General features: G+C 40.6%; 1 protein-coding gene across 4 annotated transcripts in view; it reads right to left on the bottom strand.

The window, feature by feature from the left end:
- syt7a (synaptotagmin VIIa) overlaps positions 1-20,994 on the bottom strand; it is a 126,169-nt gene that overhangs the window by 13,852 nt on the left and 91,323 nt on the right. For all 4 annotated transcript variants that reach the window (XM_054777624.1, XM_054777626.1, XM_054777625.1 and 1 more), the window contains 5 exons: positions 9,514-9,616; positions 7,696-7,963; positions 5,814-5,983; positions 4,332-4,446; positions 1,029-1,228 (listed from right to left, as the gene is read on the bottom strand). In XM_054777624.1, coding sequence (XP_054633599.1) covers positions 1,029-1,228; positions 4,332-4,446; positions 5,814-5,983; positions 7,696-7,963; positions 9,514-9,616 — 856 coding nt within the window. The remainder of the gene's footprint in view (positions 1-1,028; positions 1,229-4,331; positions 4,447-5,813; positions 5,984-7,695; positions 7,964-9,513; positions 9,617-20,994) is intronic.

Raw genomic sequence — 20,994 nt, 5'->3', positions numbered from 1 at the left:
TCTTGTGTTTTCTTTCTTTTTTCGGGAGAATGAACAGAATAAGAATTTCATTGCATAGGAGAACTACCTGTTTTACTGTGCATATGACAATAAAACTCTTGAATCTTGAATCTTTCGACTTTTAAGTTAACATAAAAGTAAAAATAAAGGTTAACAGTTAAATAATTCATTAAAAAGAATTTTAAGTTTATAATGACACATCTTTTGTATGTCCTCAGCTTGTCGCCTACAATCACATAAAAAAATATTACACCACCCTTGTTTCTTCAGTTTATTGTTCATCTTAATGTCTGGTACGACTAATGGTACATTTGTTTGGACAAATATAATGATGACAACAAAAATAGCTCATAAGAGTTTAATTTAAAAGCTGATATCTAACTATTTCCATGGTTTTCTTGACAATAACCGAAAGCACTCAAGTTTTACATCAATAGCTATGGCATTATATGAACAAAAAAATGTAACTCTTACATTCCCAAACAAATGTACCTTTAGTTGTACCAAGCATTAAAAGGAACAAGAAACTGAAGAAACAAGGTTGGTCTAATATTTTTTTCTGTGACTGTATATTCAGCCAAAGCTCAACTAACGAACTAAACACCTCCAGCTCCAGTTTCAAGATGAATAGTAGAAACCAGTCAAAGGACTTTTAATAATTTACATGATACATGCAAATGTTGCTTAATGCTAAATTCCTACAGTGACACGTGCTCTAGAAAAGTCAGTCATTAATTTATCATTAAAGAGACATAGAGGGCGGCAGAGTTGATGCGGAAAGTGCAATGAGTAAATGTGTTATATTAATTAAATCCAGGGATTTTCAATTAAAATAACTGATGCCTGATGATATTTATCTATGTTGTGTAAGGAGTGTAAATAGGGTTGAGGGACAGTCTCATTAATCATTGCACTAAAGGTGGACGTATTCATATTTGCATGTAACCTGAGGTGAATGTCTGAAGGGGACTTGTAAGTGGCAACACTTCCAAAGGGCAACAACAAAAAAGGCTCCACCCAAACGTTACCTTGCCGATAACATCATTGCGGCTGAGTCTGTCCTTGTCCATGACAGTGATGATGATGGTAGTCTCCCTCAGCACATGGGCGGGTACATCGAAGGGGAAGGACTCGTTGAAGACGGGATTGAGACAGCGCTTCATCGTCACCGTCTTTTTCTTCTCTACACGTCTGTCTTTGTGCATGAGCCACACCTTCACGTAGGGGTCTGCAATGTGAATACCATAGGTTGCTTGTGAGCAATGATCAAGTTGGATAGCACAGGATAAAATAGAAAACTTTGTGCACAGCAGTGTGCACCAAAACTACAACAAATATGACAATGCAAGGTCATTTTTGGAAGGGTGTAGGGCAGTTTTACAGTTACCCTCAATCGCGGATGAAAACAGACAGTGTGGCGGGGGTGGACATGTGGGTGTGCGGGGGTGTGGTGGTGGTGGTGGTGGTGGTGGGGGGGGGGGGTAGATACAGTGTGAGCACAAGGTCAACTTGCAGGGAAACATACAAACAAGCAAGTATTTATGGAAATAAAAACTGGGACCTGTAATACAATACAATACAGTGCCTGACAAAAGTCTTGTTGCTTATCCAAGTTGTAGAAACAATAAATAAGTTTGCTTTTAGTTGCTCATTTGGATACAGAAATGGCTTATATGAAGGGCAAAAGCCTGTATGTATACATATAGATATATATCTATATCTATAATACACACACACACATATATACATATATATATATATATATATATATATATATATATATATATATATATATACATACTGTATATTACAGTGGTTTGAAAAAGTGTTTGCCCCCTTCCTGATTTGCTTGTCTGATCATCAAACAAATTAAAATCTTAGTCAATGACAACACAATTGAACACAAAATGCAGTTTTTAAATGAAACTTTTTATTATTAAGGGAGAAAATAAATCCAAACTTGCATGGCCCTGTGTGAAAAAGTGTCTGCCCTCCATCCCGTTAAAACATAACTGAGATTAATTGAGATCTATTTAGTCTGGAAAGGTTATAAAGCCATTTCTAAAGCTTTGGGACTCCAGAAAACCACTATGAGAGCCATTATCCACAAATGGCAACAACATGGAACAGTGGTGAACCTATCCAGGAGTGGCTGGTCAACCAAAATTACCCCAAGAGCGCATAGGCTGTTCATCAGCTGATGAAAAGTTTAAGATCATAGCTCAAAAAAACCAAACACCCCTCTGAAATAGAAATAAAATGTTAAAAAAAAAGAATCAGTAATGAGTACCTGTGCCATTCTTGTTAATCACCTCAAAAAGTGGTTTGGAAACTGTCTGGAACTGATGTTTGTTTTTGTAATAATGTTAAAACTACAAAAATAACTACAAAAAAGGACAAAAATGATGTTAGAACTACGAAGATATTCTATTTATAAAGAAGGAATCCTACTTTGCGGAAATTCACAGTCTGGCTTGGAACCAATTAACCGTGATAAACGGGGGATTACTGTACATAATACTGGCAAATATAGACAAACGACCAATCACACCTATGAAGAATTTTGTCTTTAGGAGTCTCCAATTTTCAGACTGCGGAAGGAAACAGGAGTACCCGAAGTAAAAACACACAAGATTTGCCTGTGCAATGACATCCAATCACTTTTTTCTTATGTTGTCCTACTGCGCCCTAAGCAAGCATGATATCTGGGCATGATATCTGCTGTGATGTATAGCAGACATTTATAGCCCTTAATTCATCTTTTGCATTTCAGCATTCATACATTTTCAACCGCTTTTCCCGTTTATTGTCAGGGGTGAGCTAGAGCCTATCCCTACACCATTGACTGATCACAAGTCAATCACAGGCCATATATAGACGCAAATGGCGATATACGAGACAAAAGATTTTTACAGTGATTCTAGTAAAGATTTGAGCAATGTGTCAAAAGTTTTAGAGGAGGAAGAAACATTTGGCGATGAAATAGAGAACTTGCAGAACAGGGAATTAAGCCGTATTTATTCGAACCACGGACGAAGAAACTAGCGTGTCCGATGCGGAGGTGTCCGACGACAAAGACATGGAGATAAAGTTTGGTCGGCTTCAAAACACAGAATAGTAAGTGTAAGTTACCTTTGAGTTACTTATTCTTCAATTGTTGTTCTAAATCGGCTTCTTAATGAACGTAAAGGGGTCTTTAGAGCCTTTTTTATTGTGTTTTTCGCTGCCGTCACCTCCCTGCCTCCCACCGTCAACATATCGCTATGAAAATATGTTTTATAACATGTATGTATAATGCTTTGAATGCTTGTCGCTATAGTGACACCGTGTTTAGAATACAATATGTAAGTAAGACATGACTTACTCTGTTCTGTGGCAACTTTGATGTTGTTCTTCTTCTCCTTTTTCCTGTGTAGCATAGCATCAGGAATAGCATCCTAGCATCCAAAATGCGTTTATACCGTACTGTCAAGCCAAATGCTTCTTGTAAAGGTGTTCCTTCATAGCAGTCTTCAGTGAAATGAACATTGCAAAGAACACAACGCGGGGTGAGCGTCCATTTGCCTCTCGTTCTCTGTAGTTGCTTCGTTCATTGTAGTCTTAAACCTTCGTCTTTTCGAAAAGAAAACAAACTTACAGTATCACTCGAATACTGTGAACAGCGAGCGGAAACACAACAATTTGGCATGACAAACAAAGTCGGCGAGCTACCTCGATAAGCGTTTGTTTACTCTGCTTTCGCTGAGAGGGTCGACTGTGCTGACGTCATTTTGGAAATGCCCCGTTTCTGCGACTTCAGTTTGTCCTGGCACCCGCCATGAACAATAAATTAAATTTTTGCAAATTTACCGTTGGCTTTCATAAAACGAACAACATAGAACATAATCACAAACAATATAGAACATATTTAAGCAAAGTTGATAAATCATGTCTATGACCCTTTAAGGGAACTGTGATCTTCTGTTTAACAAAGATACAGAAACTTTTTCCACAGTGAGGCTTGATACTTTGAAAACCAGCATAAGACTGACCTGACCCAATTTTGGCTGGGATGCTGAGAGTCCTCTTAAATATACAAGAGAGACAAAGACTAAGGGAGCAAGGTAAGACGCTTGATGTAATGTCACCTTGCGATGCAGCTATCTATGGCATAACACTGCTCAGGAGTCAGGCGGCACATGTCCTTTGAACAGAGCGGGTCAATGAATGTTTAAATATGGAGCTGGCATTGCACAATGTCACACAGGATGCTAAGTCGCTAAAGACGCCCCAGACTGCTGAGCAAGGTTTAGCAAAAGAAGAGAAAACAACAAACAATGAGGAAACGCTACCTGAGGTACCCCCGATATCCATGGCTTTGAGATTACGAGCTTTGATGATGTTCACAGTGATGGTGTTGGCAGTGGGATTATAGCATAGAGACACCAGCAAGTCCCCTCGTCTCCCCTGAGGAATACACACACACACAAACACACAATGTGGCATGCTGAGCTAATATCAGATTTCATCAGAGAATATCAAATTCCAGATTGCTCACTATCATGTAATCTTAAATGATAAGTCAGCCAATCACCAGTCCGGATCCGGACCCATTGGATGGCCCTTTGCGGACCCGTGACCAATTAAAGTGAATGGGAAATACGTATAATAATGCTCGCGGACCGATCGCAGCGGCAGTTTGTAGGCTTAATTACGTGACGTCACTCAAAATGAGCCAATAAAATTGTTTATTTACTTGCCAAGAGAATGAGAACCATGGCTTGCTCGAAAGTGAGAAAAGTTGATCGAGAAACGAACATTTAAAAGTGAATGCACAGACCAATATATGTTCATTCTTCAGAAGCCAGCCCCAAAACACTGTTTCCGTGTGGATGTTAGAGCAAATCAAAACATCTTTCACTGAAGGGAGAGTTGTGGAGTGTTTCTGCTGCTGAGATCTTATTCAAAGGTCAACAAAAAGAGGAATTGTGTGACAAATTCAGGAAAATTCCAACGTCAGATACAACGTTAACAAGAAAATGTGAAACTTTAAGAGAATGTACTGTGCTTTTCTGTTAAAGAGACACTTATTCAATTGTTATCATTTATTATTATTTTTTCAGAGAAACCGTGGCAGTTCTATTTAACTTGAAAATAAGCACAGTCAAACTTTTTATTTATGTTTTTTATATTAATGTTTTTATATTTATGTGAAATTTTGTCCCGTTTTCTTTTAAATGCAATTTAGGTGCCAAAGGTCAGTGGTTCTCAATTATTTTCTGTCATGCCCCCGCTGGGGGACAAAAATGTTTTCGTGCTCCCCCTCCCGATTTTAAATACTATTGAGAAACTGATAATATCTATTTATTTATCTGTACTGTAAATACTGAACTCAAAACTGAAACCAGCCAAATGCAACAAAATGGAGAGCAGTGAACCATGTAAGCATATTCAAGAGTCAATTGCATGCTGAGTGTGACAAATTCAGACATGTTGGCAGGTCTGCATTTATTTTGAAAGTCCTCCCTGTCTCTCACGCCCCCGCATTACATTTGATCTTCATATGAGGTAGTCTGTTTGACGCAATTTAAGGCAAAATAAAGTTCGGACCTTCACTGTGAAAAAAATTGCATGAAGGAACCTTACTCAGTTTGAATTGACAACCCCTGCTCTAATTCCTTGTGCATGACACAACAAGACCAAACCCTTTGGTCAAGGGAAAATTGCCTCAGCCAAAAATGTCATTGGCATGTTTAGTGAAAAACTGCAAATAAAACATTGGAATTGATTAATTCATCATCATGCACCCCAGTGGTTGTCCCTCCCTCTCTTACACTGCCATCACTGCAGGGCTTGAGCTCCTTCCAGAAGGTCTTTATCTGGCCCAATTCCACCTTATTAAGGGGGATTGAGACCTCGCCAATAGGGTCATTCCTGCTGAAGCGGTCATAGTCCAACACCTGAAGGTAAAGTGTGCGCTCTCTCACCTTCTCATAGGGGAAACCTAAAATGGAGGCAAAAGGAGATAAGGCAAGTGCATTTCTTTAAACTGTGATTGAATACAGGGACCTTTTATAACGGCGCTTTTTAATAACGTAGCGAAGGAGAGTCTTTAATTTTTCAAATGCAATAATGTTCATTTTGCGCCCTGACTCAACTTTGTCATTGCCACACGTTCAGTTCCATTAAAAGGCAGCTCAGCAACACTTCACTCAAATACCTTGAAATCTAATCTAAATAGAATTTTCAGTGATGCAATTCAATAATGACGATCATAGCACTCTGGTGGACCAAGAAAAAACTTGGAAAAAAACACATTTAATGAGAAAAAAACAGCCAAAACTGCTTCACCAAGGCATTTTCAACATGGCAGCTCAGTTTGATCAGTCGCTTTTTTGCATTAAGGACAAATAAGGCAATACCCCACCAGCTCCAGCAGATGGTGCTCTGGTGAAATAAGCTTGCACTTTTTCTACAGGATAATGATTTCAACTTGTGTATAGACAGTGGTGTCATAATCCTTATAAAAGTACTTTTAAAAAGGCTTTCCTAAGTGCTTTTCCCAAGTGCGTGTCTGCCTGAATTTCTATGTTCCTGACAATTCTCCGTTTCTTCTCTCTGCTGCATGATGCATCATGCCCTCTGCGTCAAGTTGGCACAATTTTTATCAAATAAATATTTTATAAAGCTGGCATTGATTTAATGAAGCAATACAAATTGTATGTCATCCTACGTGACAGGCCAAATTGTAAATCAGTTTGATCTATGGGCCCTGTCAAACCATGACGATTTAGGCAGCGCATGCCTGACGTGATCATTTTGATGGCATACGTTGAACTGCCGACGTTTTTTTCAATTTTGGGCGTATACATAGCGTATTCATAACGAGTTCGACGTATACACGAACGTTTGTATAACTTATAGACAATTTATACCAACGAATGCGTAGCGTGTTGCTGGCGTTCACAACTTATGCCCAACGCCAGTCTAACTTATGCAAACCGCACGGCAGCGTATGGCCGACGATGACGTGCCGTAGCCTATAAAAAGGCTGCCACTTGATGACTCACCTCACTAGACATCGCAGTGTCAAAATCACCATCATGCCGAAGAAAATTTCGAAGACCGCTGCCAAGAAGTATCAGGGCAGAGGGATCCATCACCACCCACAGCCTCCCACTCTCACTCTGATGGAGATGACGCAGGTTCATTCCCAGTGTCACAGTGCCCTCTACTTGTCAAGCATGTAGCAGTATAAATATCCTTCAAGGCATCGCATAATGTAATTTATCTGTACTTTATCTCCATCTCCTCTGAGCCAACCCTAGCCAAGAAGAGAGCCAAGAAGACACAGTTTTGTCTCAAGGTATGTTGACGTATTACGACTTGTGCGTAACTTACAAATAACGTGTGTGAAAGGGCGTCAACGATCGCATAACGTATTGCCCGCGTATGCGGGACGTATGAATCATACGTTGACATACGTCGAAAAGTTTTGTGCATGCACAAAATTTTTGGACGACTTGGACGGACTACGACGTATGCCGGCGTGCTTCAGCATGCTTAACTTATACAAAACTTATCCATAACTTATTCGACGTACGCCAGCGTATTGGCCAAATTTTTCATACGTTGGCGTACGCTGGCTAAATCGTCAAGGTGTGACAGGGCCTTAAACTATAAAAGTTACATGATGTGAACAAAAATGACACAAACCCTCAAACAGGAAGGTTTCATTCCAGTGGGGATTGAGGTTCTTCCTTTTGACCTTGGTCTCCAGTTTGTGCTTCTTATCAGGCAGCAGGTAGATTTTGACAAAGGGATCCGAGGTACCGGAGAAGTCCTTGGCTGGTAGGTCCTGGCCCCTGAGAACTTTGACCGTAAGGGTTGTGTTCTGGAAGCTGTAGCCTATGCTGAACTGGATCCGGCCCAGCTTCTCACTGATAGGCCCCTCTCCGTCATCATCCTCCGAACCTGGAGACAACTATAGGGGCAATGGGTGGAGTGAAATTAAAAATGAAGACATGATACAACAGCAAAAAAGTTCAGGCACAGGGCAAACACTCAGTGGTGTAAGTATGTGTATGCTTGACCCGCAGAAACTGTGCAAGGAGGAGGATTTAGCTGCAGTTCTCTCACGTTGTACTAAAGCAGCAGCTCAAAGTCAGGGATTGGTGTGACATTAAGCGGACAGACATAGTTTAATTTCCTTACTAATGTTCTTAAGAGGCGGGAGGTGCTCAGATTAAAGATAGGGGAGCTTCTGGACAACCATTTTCTTTCACAGACACTCCGGCCGCTTTATCGCTGCTGTGCACTAAAAGGCCACTATCTGATAGAAAGCAGTAGATGGAGAGAGGGAGCAAAGAGACAAACAGTCACAAAGTGAGACTGAGAGCATTGCGTTGGCTACATGGAGACAACGGGTCAGGGTGGCCCAGGTCAAGGTTGCCGTTCAGCAATTTTAGCAGTCTTTATGGTCACTTCTTTTCTTCCTGTGGCTCCATCTTTAGGCCCGTTATATATCAATTTTCTACTTTCCTTCACTACCAAATACCAGAGAGGAGTCTTTGTTGAGCTCATGCCTTCACTAATGGCTTTTTAGACAGAAATGGTAGGATGCCTCTACTGTAATTGAGTCCAGCCAAATAAGTGACTTTTTAATCTGATGTGAGGCACATCCTTCAAATGTAACCTGCTTTATTGCGGTATCTTATCTAAATGGAACATCAGACACTTCCTCACAACGAACTTGGAAATAGATTTTACACATAACTTCATGTAATAGGACTTATATTTGCAACTACAGTGGAACTTTAGTTTTCGTATGTCCCGGTTTTTCATAGGATTCAGTTTTCAACTTTATTTGCCAAAAATATCCATCCATCCATCTTCTATGCCACATATTCTCATTAAGGTCACGGGTATGCTGGAGCCTATCCCAGTTTCGTATGTCCTGGTTTTTCATAGGATTCAGTTTTCAAATTTATTGCCAAATTTGACTTTGGTCAAAAGGCGGGGTACACCCTGGACTGTTATTGCCAAAAGTATGTCTTGGATATTGCACAGCCAGTGCAACAGTGCCAAACAAAGCATCCACACATTGGTGATTCTAGTCTCTGTGAAGAATGGATAGTGGTTGTTTTTGAGATGAGACACTATAGACAGATTCCGGCCAAGGAATCCTTTAATCATCTCTACTACACTGCACTGATGATGCGTTCAAGCGCACTGCGTATTTCTGAGTGTTCTGTGTGCATTATTTTTAATTTCAGCTGCAAAATATCCCCCCATGATGCCAAAGAAAGTTGCAAGTGCCAGAACTTTGATAGAGAATGTGAGACACACTATTGAATTCAACAAATAACTCATGGCATAGTATGATGTTAGCTTTTTTAAAATTGGACTGTAACATAAAGGTAGGAATCTTTAACACCAGTTGCAGGGGGAACAATTTAAGGGAGACACATAACAGAAAGTGAGCCGGGCCAGTGTGTGATAGTGAGAGTTGTGAGCTATGAGAGTTGCTCTTACCATCACCATGTCTCCTGTTAGAGAGTTGGCCAGGTCAGCAACAGAGGAGTGGCCGTCAGCATCAGGGGGTTGGCCTTTGGGGCTGTTGGCTGGCTTGTTGCCCCTGGAAGCACAAACACACATTGACCAAGGGGACGAGATACAACCTCGTCTCCAGAAAGACAGAATGTCTGAGCACACGGGGAGTCCAACCTCAGCCTGTTTGGCACATGAAAACTGAGTCCAACTGAGTCCAAGTTTGCTTTTAAATAAATGCCACTTCAAAGGTGGTTGTGCTTTCTCTAAACTTTCTAAGAGCAGAGCCAAATCAGATCTGCCAGGAAATTCACAGATAAACAGCAGGTGCTAGAACTAAGGACATTTGATGTGGGGGGTTGTGTTTCATGGAACTTGGAATCTGAAATGTATGTAAATATGTCCAGTGTGGCAAACATCCATTTCTCCAACAAGAAATTCACCTCCAGCAACATAAAACAGAACCACTGTATTTAAATTCATTAGCCAACCATGAATTCCCTGCAGGACACTGACAAGACACCCACATATACATTACATGTATAGGCAACAGAGAACACAATGGACAAACATGTATAACAACATGTACAAGACTAGACATTTATTTAACAGGACAGTGGACATTTTATGTAGTGTGTATTTAATCTATGAGGAGTTTGCATCAACAACAACAGAATATTACCAAAAACATGAACAAAAAAAGGTAATATCTCAAATGGCTGATCATTAAATGTTAATAAATGTTGAGTTTTGTTCCTTGACATGAGGAATGTTGAAAATATATGAATAATGTGGACTAAACATTGCGGCAGAAATACTTCTGTGTTCATACAGCATGAAAACAAGGTGTACTGAATGAAAGGAGAAAAAGACAATAAAATTAAGATATGAAATTAAAGAAAGCATGTAATAGAATAAGAAAATCCCAAAGTCCTGGCCAATGCAATATGACACATTAGAAGATACTCCATACATGGACAAGCTGAACATCGAAACGCTGTTCGGCAGTAAATGAACAATAGCGAATCGAAAAAGCACAGAAAAAAATGAGAGAGTGAAATCAAACAAGAGGATGCTGAAAGTTGCAGACACAAACTTGACAGAAATCATAAAGATTGCTGATAAGATAGAAGGTCCAACAAGTAATGTAAGAAAGAGGAAAGCAAGCAAAGAACCATTTATCTGTATATAAGAGATAACAAGTATTAATAGCATGAACAGTGAGGTCACAAAAAACAAAACCAAAAGAGTGAGAGAGATTGTTACAAACAACAGCACATTAGATAGAAAAAAAGAGAGCTGCAAGAAAAGATAGGGAATGAAGGAAGGAAGGAAAGCCTGGAAACACAAGAGAGGCTTAGTTTGGTCAGTCTGATAAGTATCAAAGAATAAGATATAAAAATAAAGAGTTCTGAACACACAATCTATCTAACAGTAGACAAAGAGAAAGGCATACTAAAAGGGAGAAGAGAACCGTGAGGAAAAGAAAATGACAATTGATTACCAGCAAAAAATAGAACAAGAATGTTGATCAAAATAAATTATAATGGGACTGTATAAAAGGGAAATGTAGTGTGGGTATACAAAAAACAAAATGGTATTTGAGAACACAGATGAGACATACTTTGGTAAGAACATGGGAAATGCACATTTAGAGTGTTACAAAAGAGGGTGTTGCTTGAGATGAAGTAATGCCGACTTTACAATCTAACCTGATTTCCCAAACATTTGGCAACACTCTAAAAGTGAGGACTGGGATCACAAGGGCCAAAGCACAAACGGGCATTGGCTACATGTGCATATAAGACATATGCAAGTAGTTGTGAAGGCAATGCCTTGGACAGGCAGGAAACAAGGAGACCATAAACAAGTCTGTCTGTCTGGCCAGCATCTGTCAAGTTTTTCTATTGATGTTTCATGGCTTGTTGGATTTTTTTGGATGCCAAATTCTGAGATGTTGAATGTCATATTGTGTACATTTTTAGCTGAGGACAAGGACAGAACTGGGGGGAATATACTGACAAAAAGACAGACAGAAAAAGCGAGCAAACAGGACAAGCGAACAATCACAATCACTTCAACCAGCAAAGGAATTGGGAGCGAAAGGGGGGGAAGGAGGGATGTTAACCATTTCCAGAAGACAAGGGAATACAGCATTCATCAATTGGTGTTAATTTTATTAGCTGCCAAGGGGGTCATTCCATTTTCAGGGGCCTGATTTTGTGTTTTTGTGTCTGCAGGCAAGGCGGCTCAAGTTTTAAAACAAGATCTGAAACTGTTCAAAGGAGCTCTGAAGCATAAAGTGACACGAGTAAAGCAAGGCACCTCCCTCCTCCTCCACCTCCCAAGTATCGATGGGGGAGTGAACATCTTCAATTATTCATTCTCCTTCATGCTTCACTCAGGGGTTCATTGCATTCTCAGGTAAGAGCTCCTGCAGCCAGGGGAATGGCTTTCCTACCAACCCTGCTCTACCGCACCTCAGGTGGTCCTCTGCTCCAGTGCTGTCTCCTGGTTCTTTTAACAAAGCGGCCGGTGCAGCACATTAGCAGCAGAAAATACTTTAATCCCTCCATGAATTAAAATGTGGATTGGTTTCACGTTTATCCAATCTCCAAAAAAAAGCATTTTGGTGCCGGTGCAATCTGGCCCCTTGGGGCTTGAAGTTGGAGTTCTTGAAGAGTTAAAACCTGCAGTTGCCTACAGTATCCAGTAGGAGGCAGAGTTGACTTGAGTTCGTATCAGATTCTTCTGCAGCTCAGAAAGTGGGCTGTTGGCATAGCAACGGCTTTTAGAAACATAGATCATACATATTGGGATATAGGGTGTGTGAGGCAGTTGGGAGTGGGTGCGAGGGCAGGTGTGTTAAGAGGGGTGTAACAAACAGGCAAACACAATGAGAACAGAGAGTTTAGGATATATGACAGGTACGGGTGAGAGCCTCGCAGACACACACATTGACATGAACACACACATGGAGGCAGGCGGGGCCACTGTGGGTTTCACCGTCCTGTGATACTATCCTGTTTTGTTACCTGACCGAGGGCCAGCAGCTCGAAGAGAGGGGTGGGGGATTTGGGGGGGAAAGACACTCCACTTCAAGGCTGGAGAGAGACGCGAGAAAGAAAGCCCTTTTCCCCCTCCCCAACCCCTGCAAACAAGAAACACTCAAACATGCCTGAGATCATGGGATGATGTATTTCTATCTCGTAGCTGTCCCCACCTCATCTATGCTTCTTTAGAGGCCAAGTGTACACTCCCGAGGGTCACACACACACTCAGTCACAGCAATGCTTACATAACTCATCATTCACATGAAACACATGAACATTCAGCCAGTCATCCCTGCTGCTTGACCCCCACCCCCCCCCCCCACCCCCTCCCCCCAACCAAAACTCGGATGCTTTCACTGTTAACTAATTGCTTTCTGCATGTTGCGGCTGGAAACGTGACTTAAATAGCAACATTTGCTGAACGAAGAGAAGAGGCACTGAATGTTGCCTTCTGTGTCTCTGCCTCACACAGCACCAGACTGGAAACAAGGGAAAGAGTAACTAATCATTTTGAAGGGCCTAAAAGCTGTTTCTCCATTTTAAAAATAGCTGTTGTCGATTTCACTCCTGTAGCTATGGCAAATATGATTAGGTTGTCCAAAGCTAATTGTCCAGCGAATCGATAACGTTACAGAGCCCCACCTCTTTATTGCCTCCCAATACTCTGTGCAATTTCCATCTGAAGCCACAGAGCTCAATTAAAATGACCAGGTTTATTCTTGCGGGGATTTCTCTAACATGGGCTGATCACAGCATGTTTTTAATAAAAAGTCTATTAAAATTGCAATCAAGAAGCTGCCAAATGTTGTGAATGCGGATTCAAATGGGAGACTGACACTGAGGTGGAAGCAACAGCAAATGAGCCACCTGTTCTGTGGCAGGATGCGGTTGAATCCCAGCTTAAAACCCTTAATAGCTCATCTCTCCTTCCATTTATTTGAGAAGCACATGTGGACCAGCGTGTACCTGCTGCCTCAAGTGCTGCTGTCAGGCCCACATAATGCATGGATGTGCAGAGGACGCAGAGTACACTCTCCGTTTGCTCTATTGGAAGATGGAGTTTCCCTCAGTCCTCGCCTGACACACATTATGAATGGATGGATAGAAGAATACAACCCCCCCACCCAACAACCCATCTTTTCGTGATCGCACTTTACTCAGCCATTAACCATAATGCACATTCCCCTGAGATGCAAGATGTGAACGGTGGACATGGCGAGGGGACCTTCTAAAGAGGCGACAGACTAGTTAGGCACCAAAAGCTCCCTGCCACAGGAGGCACATAGTGTCGGAGTAGCAGAGCAAAGTCTAATCAATTCACGTTGATGTTCAAGCAAACACGCAGGTTACACAATTTGGGAGCACTGGGATGAAAATACCCACTGTATGCAACCTCAAAATGACCTACCACTGGATGAAATGCAGCCTTGATGTTAAATACACACAGATTTTTAATAGTTTTAAGTCATAACCCCCATCCACCACGTCTGATTTTGCCTTTCACATGCAGCCACTAAATAAGCACCGCAATCGTCTAATAAAATATGAAGCAATATTATAGCCCACTTGGCAATGAACAGACACTCCCGCATGAGAGTGCATGCCATCTTTCAAGCTGGGAAATTTGCATCTATCTATTAATATCTCCCACATGTATTCTAAAACAAGCAACAGCTCTACTGGCTAACACAAAATGATGCAACATCCATGGATGAATAATTGAAAGGCCACAGGCAAGTGGATTGAATGTTAATGTGGCACAAGTATACGTCCCGCCTCCTCTGTGTGAGTCTCTGTCTTCATTGGGTGGCTGGCTTGCTGCTCACACAGAGATCTAGATTCAAAGCTCTTGGGGAATGGGGCTTCTCTTTATAGCAACACTGAAGGAGCGTGCACTGTATAGGTTCACTGAATCGTAACAGAATTGTATGAGTGAGGACCATTGAGGCATTAACGAGCCACTCTAACATTCTAATTAAGCTTTCTAAAATTCACAGCCTATGGATGCCTGGGACGAAAGCATCTCAGTGCACTCAGCCCCAATCAGAGCAATAAAACATTTTGTAAACTGACTCAACATGTCTGCGCAAAAAGGGGCGTATGCGGGAGTACGTGGAAAGAGATTAAAGCCGGAAAATCTGTCCTGTACCAGCATGATGCTGCAAGACACAGGGAAATACTGCATACAGTCGTTTTCATTAAATTAAAGTAAGTAAAATGCCTTAAATATTTGGATCATTACAATGTCTACAACTTTTACATATATAGTTGTATTGGAAGGTATCTCCTAAATTTACTTAGAGCTTGTTTTACAATTTTATGTAAGATTACACATTTGAGGGTGTTTTCTATTGTAACTTTAAATTGACATCTTCTGCATATACTATCCCTCATCCCTATTATGGCTACAAATATTATTGTGTTATATACTAAAGTAAATATTTACTGGCAGATTATCACTTTGATCTACTGAACTTCTTCTTTTCTGTGCGTTTGCAGCTGTACAAGTGGTGAGTGGTGTTGTCTATAGCACTGAAGAGGCTGTATGGAAAAGAGCTACAAAGGATTTCATGTCAGAGGAGAAGGACGCCGTCTTGAATGGAAAAACTGTGTGGGTCGTCTAACAGTACTGTCCGGGGTGCTGCAACAACGACTTGAGGAGGACAAACAATATGTGGCATGTCATCAGTTGTACGAGATGCCTTCAACGGCATGTAAATTTGTACATTTTAACAGGCTTTCACTTGTGAAGCCCTTTCTATCTTCCAAGCGCTGTTTTATTCTGGTTTTATTTATGCATGTTAATATGCACTTTTGTATTGCACTAGTGACCTGTAAGCAGAAAAAAAACATGTTTGCTGTGATAGTGTGTCATCTTTATTTGTAATGTTGGAAATGACAATGCCAATTATAACATAAACTCCCCTCCAATGTTACCAAACCTATACAGGAATTCTCGGGCTCCCACATTACAACATAGATATGCCTGAATACCCCTACTTAAAAGCCTGAAGATCTGAGAAGTATGTGGCTGTATGCAGGGCCTGATACAGGTCTTTTTATGCAGTGTTCGTTGCGCAATCATTCCTCCCCTTCTCCTACGTGCAACCTATATTCCAACGTCCCTTTCACATTTCTAGCATGCTTACTTCAAGCTGTTTATCTACCAGAGCTCCACCTCATGAATTCATGGTCATGTGGAACGCTTTTATGTCGTTTTTATCGTGTGATCGCACATACACAAGGTCAGTGACAGTGCCTAATGAATAAAGCTGCCTATATCGCCTCTCATGGCCAGTGGGGATGATGGCGTGTTTGTTTGGCTCGTTTTCAAGCTCGGTGAAGGAACAATTAAGCATTAGCACACTGCTGAAGGGCAAGTAGAAGGCCCATATGTTATCTGACCCTTTGATACTTCACATACATGAACACTTCGCTACGCAAGGTCAAAAGTGTCGAGAAATACTCCATTGTGAGATCAAATACAGACATAACATCAATGAGCAAGTAGACTTGAAGCTGAAACTGAATTATCATTCTGCAGAAAAATTATCAGTGCTGTACATATGGCAATGTTAGATTATAACTGAGGTGGTGTCTAATGTGGATACAATTGAGTTGGAACATAAATATGTACTCTGCCTGTGAGTTCTGCTATTGTCATCCAGAATTTATGAAGTGTAAAGTGTGTTTCAATACTGTTATCCATTTAGTGTATGTGGATAAGTGATGGAGACATGAGGAGAATGTTTGACATCAATACACAGGATGTCATGAGATGTTATGGAGAAAGTGAAATGAATAAAAGTGCAGCCTTTTATTAGTCTCCTGCTTGAGGCTGCTTCCAGATGATAATACGCGCAAGAAACATTTCAGTAGAAATTTTTAATGGGCCTGCCTTGCAATTACGTACATTACGGCATTGTATCCTTGCGGGTCACTATGTTATCACAACCTCGACACTGGGATTGATTTACCCACTGTATCGGTAATATCGACACTGGGCTCATTCCATCCACCTCTTTCTATGATTTGAGATTACTCTCAGCAGGACAGAAGACGGATTAAGACTTGACATTGGCAGTTATCATGAGTATTGTATTCCTCACTAATTTCTCTACCAGTTATTTTATGGACAAACACAGCATTGCTGTATCACCCTGCTAATTTTACTTCATTGTGTGCATTATAAAGTTCAACAATACTGAATGAGAAATATGTCAGAAATATATTGTAATATATAAAATGCAGAAAAGTTTTGATCCAGTAAATTCCCGTTTATGCAGTCCTTGAATGTCTCAGCAATGTATTCTTCAGCATTTGTTTAGCCAGGTGTCAATTTGCCAAACAGCCAATCAGAACCAAGTGGGTTGATAATTGTTAACCAATCAGGTTCCTAATACGGTGGGCTCAAGACAAAGAAGTGTTTGACGCTAGAAGCGTCAGTATTCAGTATTGGCCAAAGGAGTAAAAGGAACGATAAGATGAAAGACTTAGATGAAAACTCTGAGCATTATTACAGTATTATACTGACACATGTACGCATTGTTATAATCGCTCCTGTAATTGCAAATATCGTTCATTTCAGAATGAACTTAGAATGAAGTGAAGAAAGGTTAAAAACTGTTGTAAATCCCCTCATTAAACTGTATTTTGACATTTCATGCAGGCAACGTTCAGGACAGACTTCAAGTTATTTACGGTAGGCACTTTGCAGGGCAGCCAAGGGTCCTTAGATAGGACCACAGGCATCTGTGAGAATGCTCCTTGTCACTGCACAATACGTACCCAGAAAGCAATCGGTTCAACTGGGTTCTACGCATGTGCAGAACGCGTCTACGTCTAGTTGGCCTATTTTTCAGCAGTCACATGTTAGGCATGTGTAATCTACGCCATCCATCGATCTATTTTATGGCAGCAAGCGTCCCCCCTCCACTCCCCTCTCCACTTACGCCAGACGTAATGGGAAACACCTTCCAAAAAGTTTTACTTTTGTCTTGTCAGACCACAGAGTATTTTCCTAAAGGTCTTGGGAATCATCAAGGTGTTTTCTGACAAAATTGAGACAAGCTTTAATGTTCTTCTTTTTCAGCAGTGGTTTTCGTCTTGGAACTCTGCCATGCAGGCCCTTTTTGCCCAGTGTCTTTCTTACGGTGGAGTGATGAACACTGACATTAACTGAGGCAAGTGAGGCCTGCAGTTGTTTGGATGTTGTTGTGGGGTCTTTTGTGACCTCTTGGATGAGTCGTTGCTGCGCTCTTGGGGTAATTTTGGTTGGCCAGCCCCTCCTGGGAAGATTCACCACTGTTCCATGTGTTCGCCATTTGTGGATAATGGTTGTGGAGTCCCAAAGCTTTAGAAATGGCTTTAGAAACTTTTAGATGTCAATTAATCTCAGTTTTGTTTTAACTGGGGGGGAAATCAGTTTTTCCACACAGTGCAAAATAGGTTTGGATTTTTTTTTAAGGTTTAATTTAAAAACTGCGTTTTGTGTTCAGTTGTGTTGTCATTGACTAATATTTAATTTTGTTTGATGATCTGAATTAAGTGTGACAAATATGCAAAAAAATAATAAATCAGGAAGGGGGAACTTTTTCACACCACTGTATACTGTATATATATTGGGGTTGTCAAAGTAACAGAAATTTCCTTTAACTGCAATATTTTTTTTTGACGCGCGATTAACGTGCCCACGTCCTGTTTGACTCCAACTGAGACCAGGGATCTTGGACTCAAAAAAGTTGGTGACCGCTGCTTTAGCTTGTGATTTGTCAAAAGACACACAAAACAACAGGCGGCTCAAGTGGAATTAGTTAACAGCAAAGGTGGAGGATGGACAGGTGCTCAGCGAAAGGGTTACGATCTTCATATCTTTCATTATAGCTAAATACTACTTTACCTTTTTTATTATATTTCCAAGAAATTACATGAACCTTAGGTTAATGTACAAAAATAACACAATGAACTCAATCACAGCTAATCGAGGTGAGCAGTCTTGGCTGTGCGCTGGACCGAGCAGCCTTACAGCACTTGCCTGTTGTTGGGCCTATTAGTGGATTTCACAAGCCATTAAATGAGGTTTCCAGGTGAGCACAAAAGCAGGACAAGCCAGACATATATGCAAAAAAATGCTACAAAAGGGTAATTCTCTGTGGCTGAATTTCATACTATTCCTGGGCAACTGAGATAGTTTTGATGTTAATAAAAGCCGTATTATTCCACAAAGGACACTTTCATACCCGCAGTATAGAATTAACCCCAGGTAAAACAATTTACAAGAAAGTATAAAAACAGTGTTGTGAAACAAACACCAGGGAGGAATAATTGCTAGGGGTGTCCCAATACAATTTTTTCACTTCCAATACGATACCTGTATTGCAGTCTTAAATATCCACCATACTGGTGCGCTCTATAGTCCGGAAATTACGGTACTTATTTGTTAGTGTGCAATGCTAGAAAAGGCTTGAGCAAGTGATTTTACTCAAACATACAATAGTCTGCAACAGTAGGTATGAGAAAAACCCACACATTTACTTCTTTATGCATGTGGGATATAATGTTATCCACGTGGTAGTGGCAGCTAGACATAATATACAGTAGCAAGATTGGCGCTCAATTAAGCAATTGCTTACCGGGGGCTACATTACAGGGGCTCGCTCTTTTCTGTTACAGCGAATGACTTTTTACCGCCATTTACCGCACTCAGCTGCTACATCTTCTTACTGCCACAGCTGACATCACTCCTGCTCCTTGCTACTTTGTTAGCACACTGGCAAACACTGTTGTTGTGATCACGTGGGCTCTATATGGTCGCTGCAGCATAGACGTGCTGGGGCGCAGTCTGGAATCGACTTCTTGTATCCGAGAGTCAATATTGGAGATTTGAGAAACAGGTCGATATAATCCGATACAGTAATCCCTTGTTTATCGTGGTTAATTGGTTCCAGACCCAAGGATAAGTGAATTTCCACAAAGTAGGATATAAATTAATTGAATATTTTTCTAGTTAGAGCATAGAAAACCTGTTTATGAGCTTCTAAATATGGTTTTTAAGATTAGAGCCCTGGAGGCATGAAATAACACCCCTAGAGTCACATTTACACTCCTTTTTGTACTTTATCAATGTTAGCAGAAATTGTGTGTGTATTTAGCAAACAGCACATCAATAATGACTTCCACTGCAAATGATTTTAAAGGGTTCAATTAGTTAATGTCAGAGTCCACTCCATAAAACCATGATATTCCTCTCAGGGTTTTGTGTCCTTTTTTCCCACAATATCCAGGATTAAATAATCAATCAAGAAAAGACCAAACGTGATCCAAGATTAATTTTTAGCATCACTATAACTCAACAATGTAACAATTACAAGCATGGAATTCCCATTTCACCGCCGACCAACAATTTCAAAATATAGCCTAGATAGAATAGAATATCCTTGTTCAAAGAAGGTGTCAAATATATACAATTTGTCACAGAATCAGAAGTGGCAGTAAAAATAGACCAATAGGACTACAGGGGGAAATCAAGTGTGTCACCTATGGCAAGCGCTGTATTTCAGTAGCATTCCAAGGTGGTCCAAAGCACCACCACATTCTACGGCTGTTGTGTACGACACAAGCACAGTGCGCTTTGAGTGGTTTGTTTCACAAGAAAGAAACAGTGTAGTCATTTGTAATTCATGAACTATTTTATATCCCCCCCCAAAAAAAAATCCTCATCAGAATGTAGAACCAATTATTTTGGGAGATGAGTGTAATGGATCCTCATAGATGAGCGGATTTTTTTGGCTTTGAGTGAGTAAGGTGGCAGGCAAAGAAAAAGTTTTATTTTTAGCAGTATATTTATGTAAGCAACAAGCATGTTGTGGAATAATGAGAAGGCTCTGTGGGCCGTTGGTGGAACTACAGAGACAGGACTCTCAGAGCAGCAGAGGGTGATTGAAGGCAGCTAATGAGCATGAGGTGAAAAAAAGACGGGAGTAGAAGAGACTAGAATAATAAAAGCATGAAAATACAAAGGGAACGCTAGAACTATAGTGGGTAGATGGCAAGAGTGAAATGACAAACAACAAAAGGAATGGAAACAGTGGAGAAGAATGTCATTGTGGTACAGGAGATGATTATCATCGCCAGATAAAAAAAGATCAACGGCTTGAGAACACAATTTTATTTGATTTGGCAAAATGTGTGGAAGGAAAAAAGACTAGGACACCAGTGGGTGCAAATAATTGCGATGCTGTGATGTATGATTTCATTAATGCGTTTACAGCTAACATCCTAATAGCTATGCCTTTTTAGTTTTTTTTACAATTTCAAAATTCTAGACATTTTTTTTCCCTTCATGTGGCCGTCTCGTTAACTCTTTATGCCAGTGTAGGTCTCCGGTGTCATTTCAGCTAGTCTTTATCACAAA

This window comes from Dunckerocampus dactyliophorus, chromosome 5, assembly GCF_027744805.1.
Source record: "Dunckerocampus dactyliophorus isolate RoL2022-P2 chromosome 5, RoL_Ddac_1.1, whole genome shotgun sequence".
Taxonomy (NCBI): Eukaryota; Metazoa; Chordata; class Actinopteri; order Syngnathiformes; family Syngnathidae; genus Dunckerocampus; species Dunckerocampus dactyliophorus.
The sequence above is the reverse complement of the archived record's forward strand: the minus strand, read 5'-3'. Positions and strand labels throughout refer to the sequence as shown.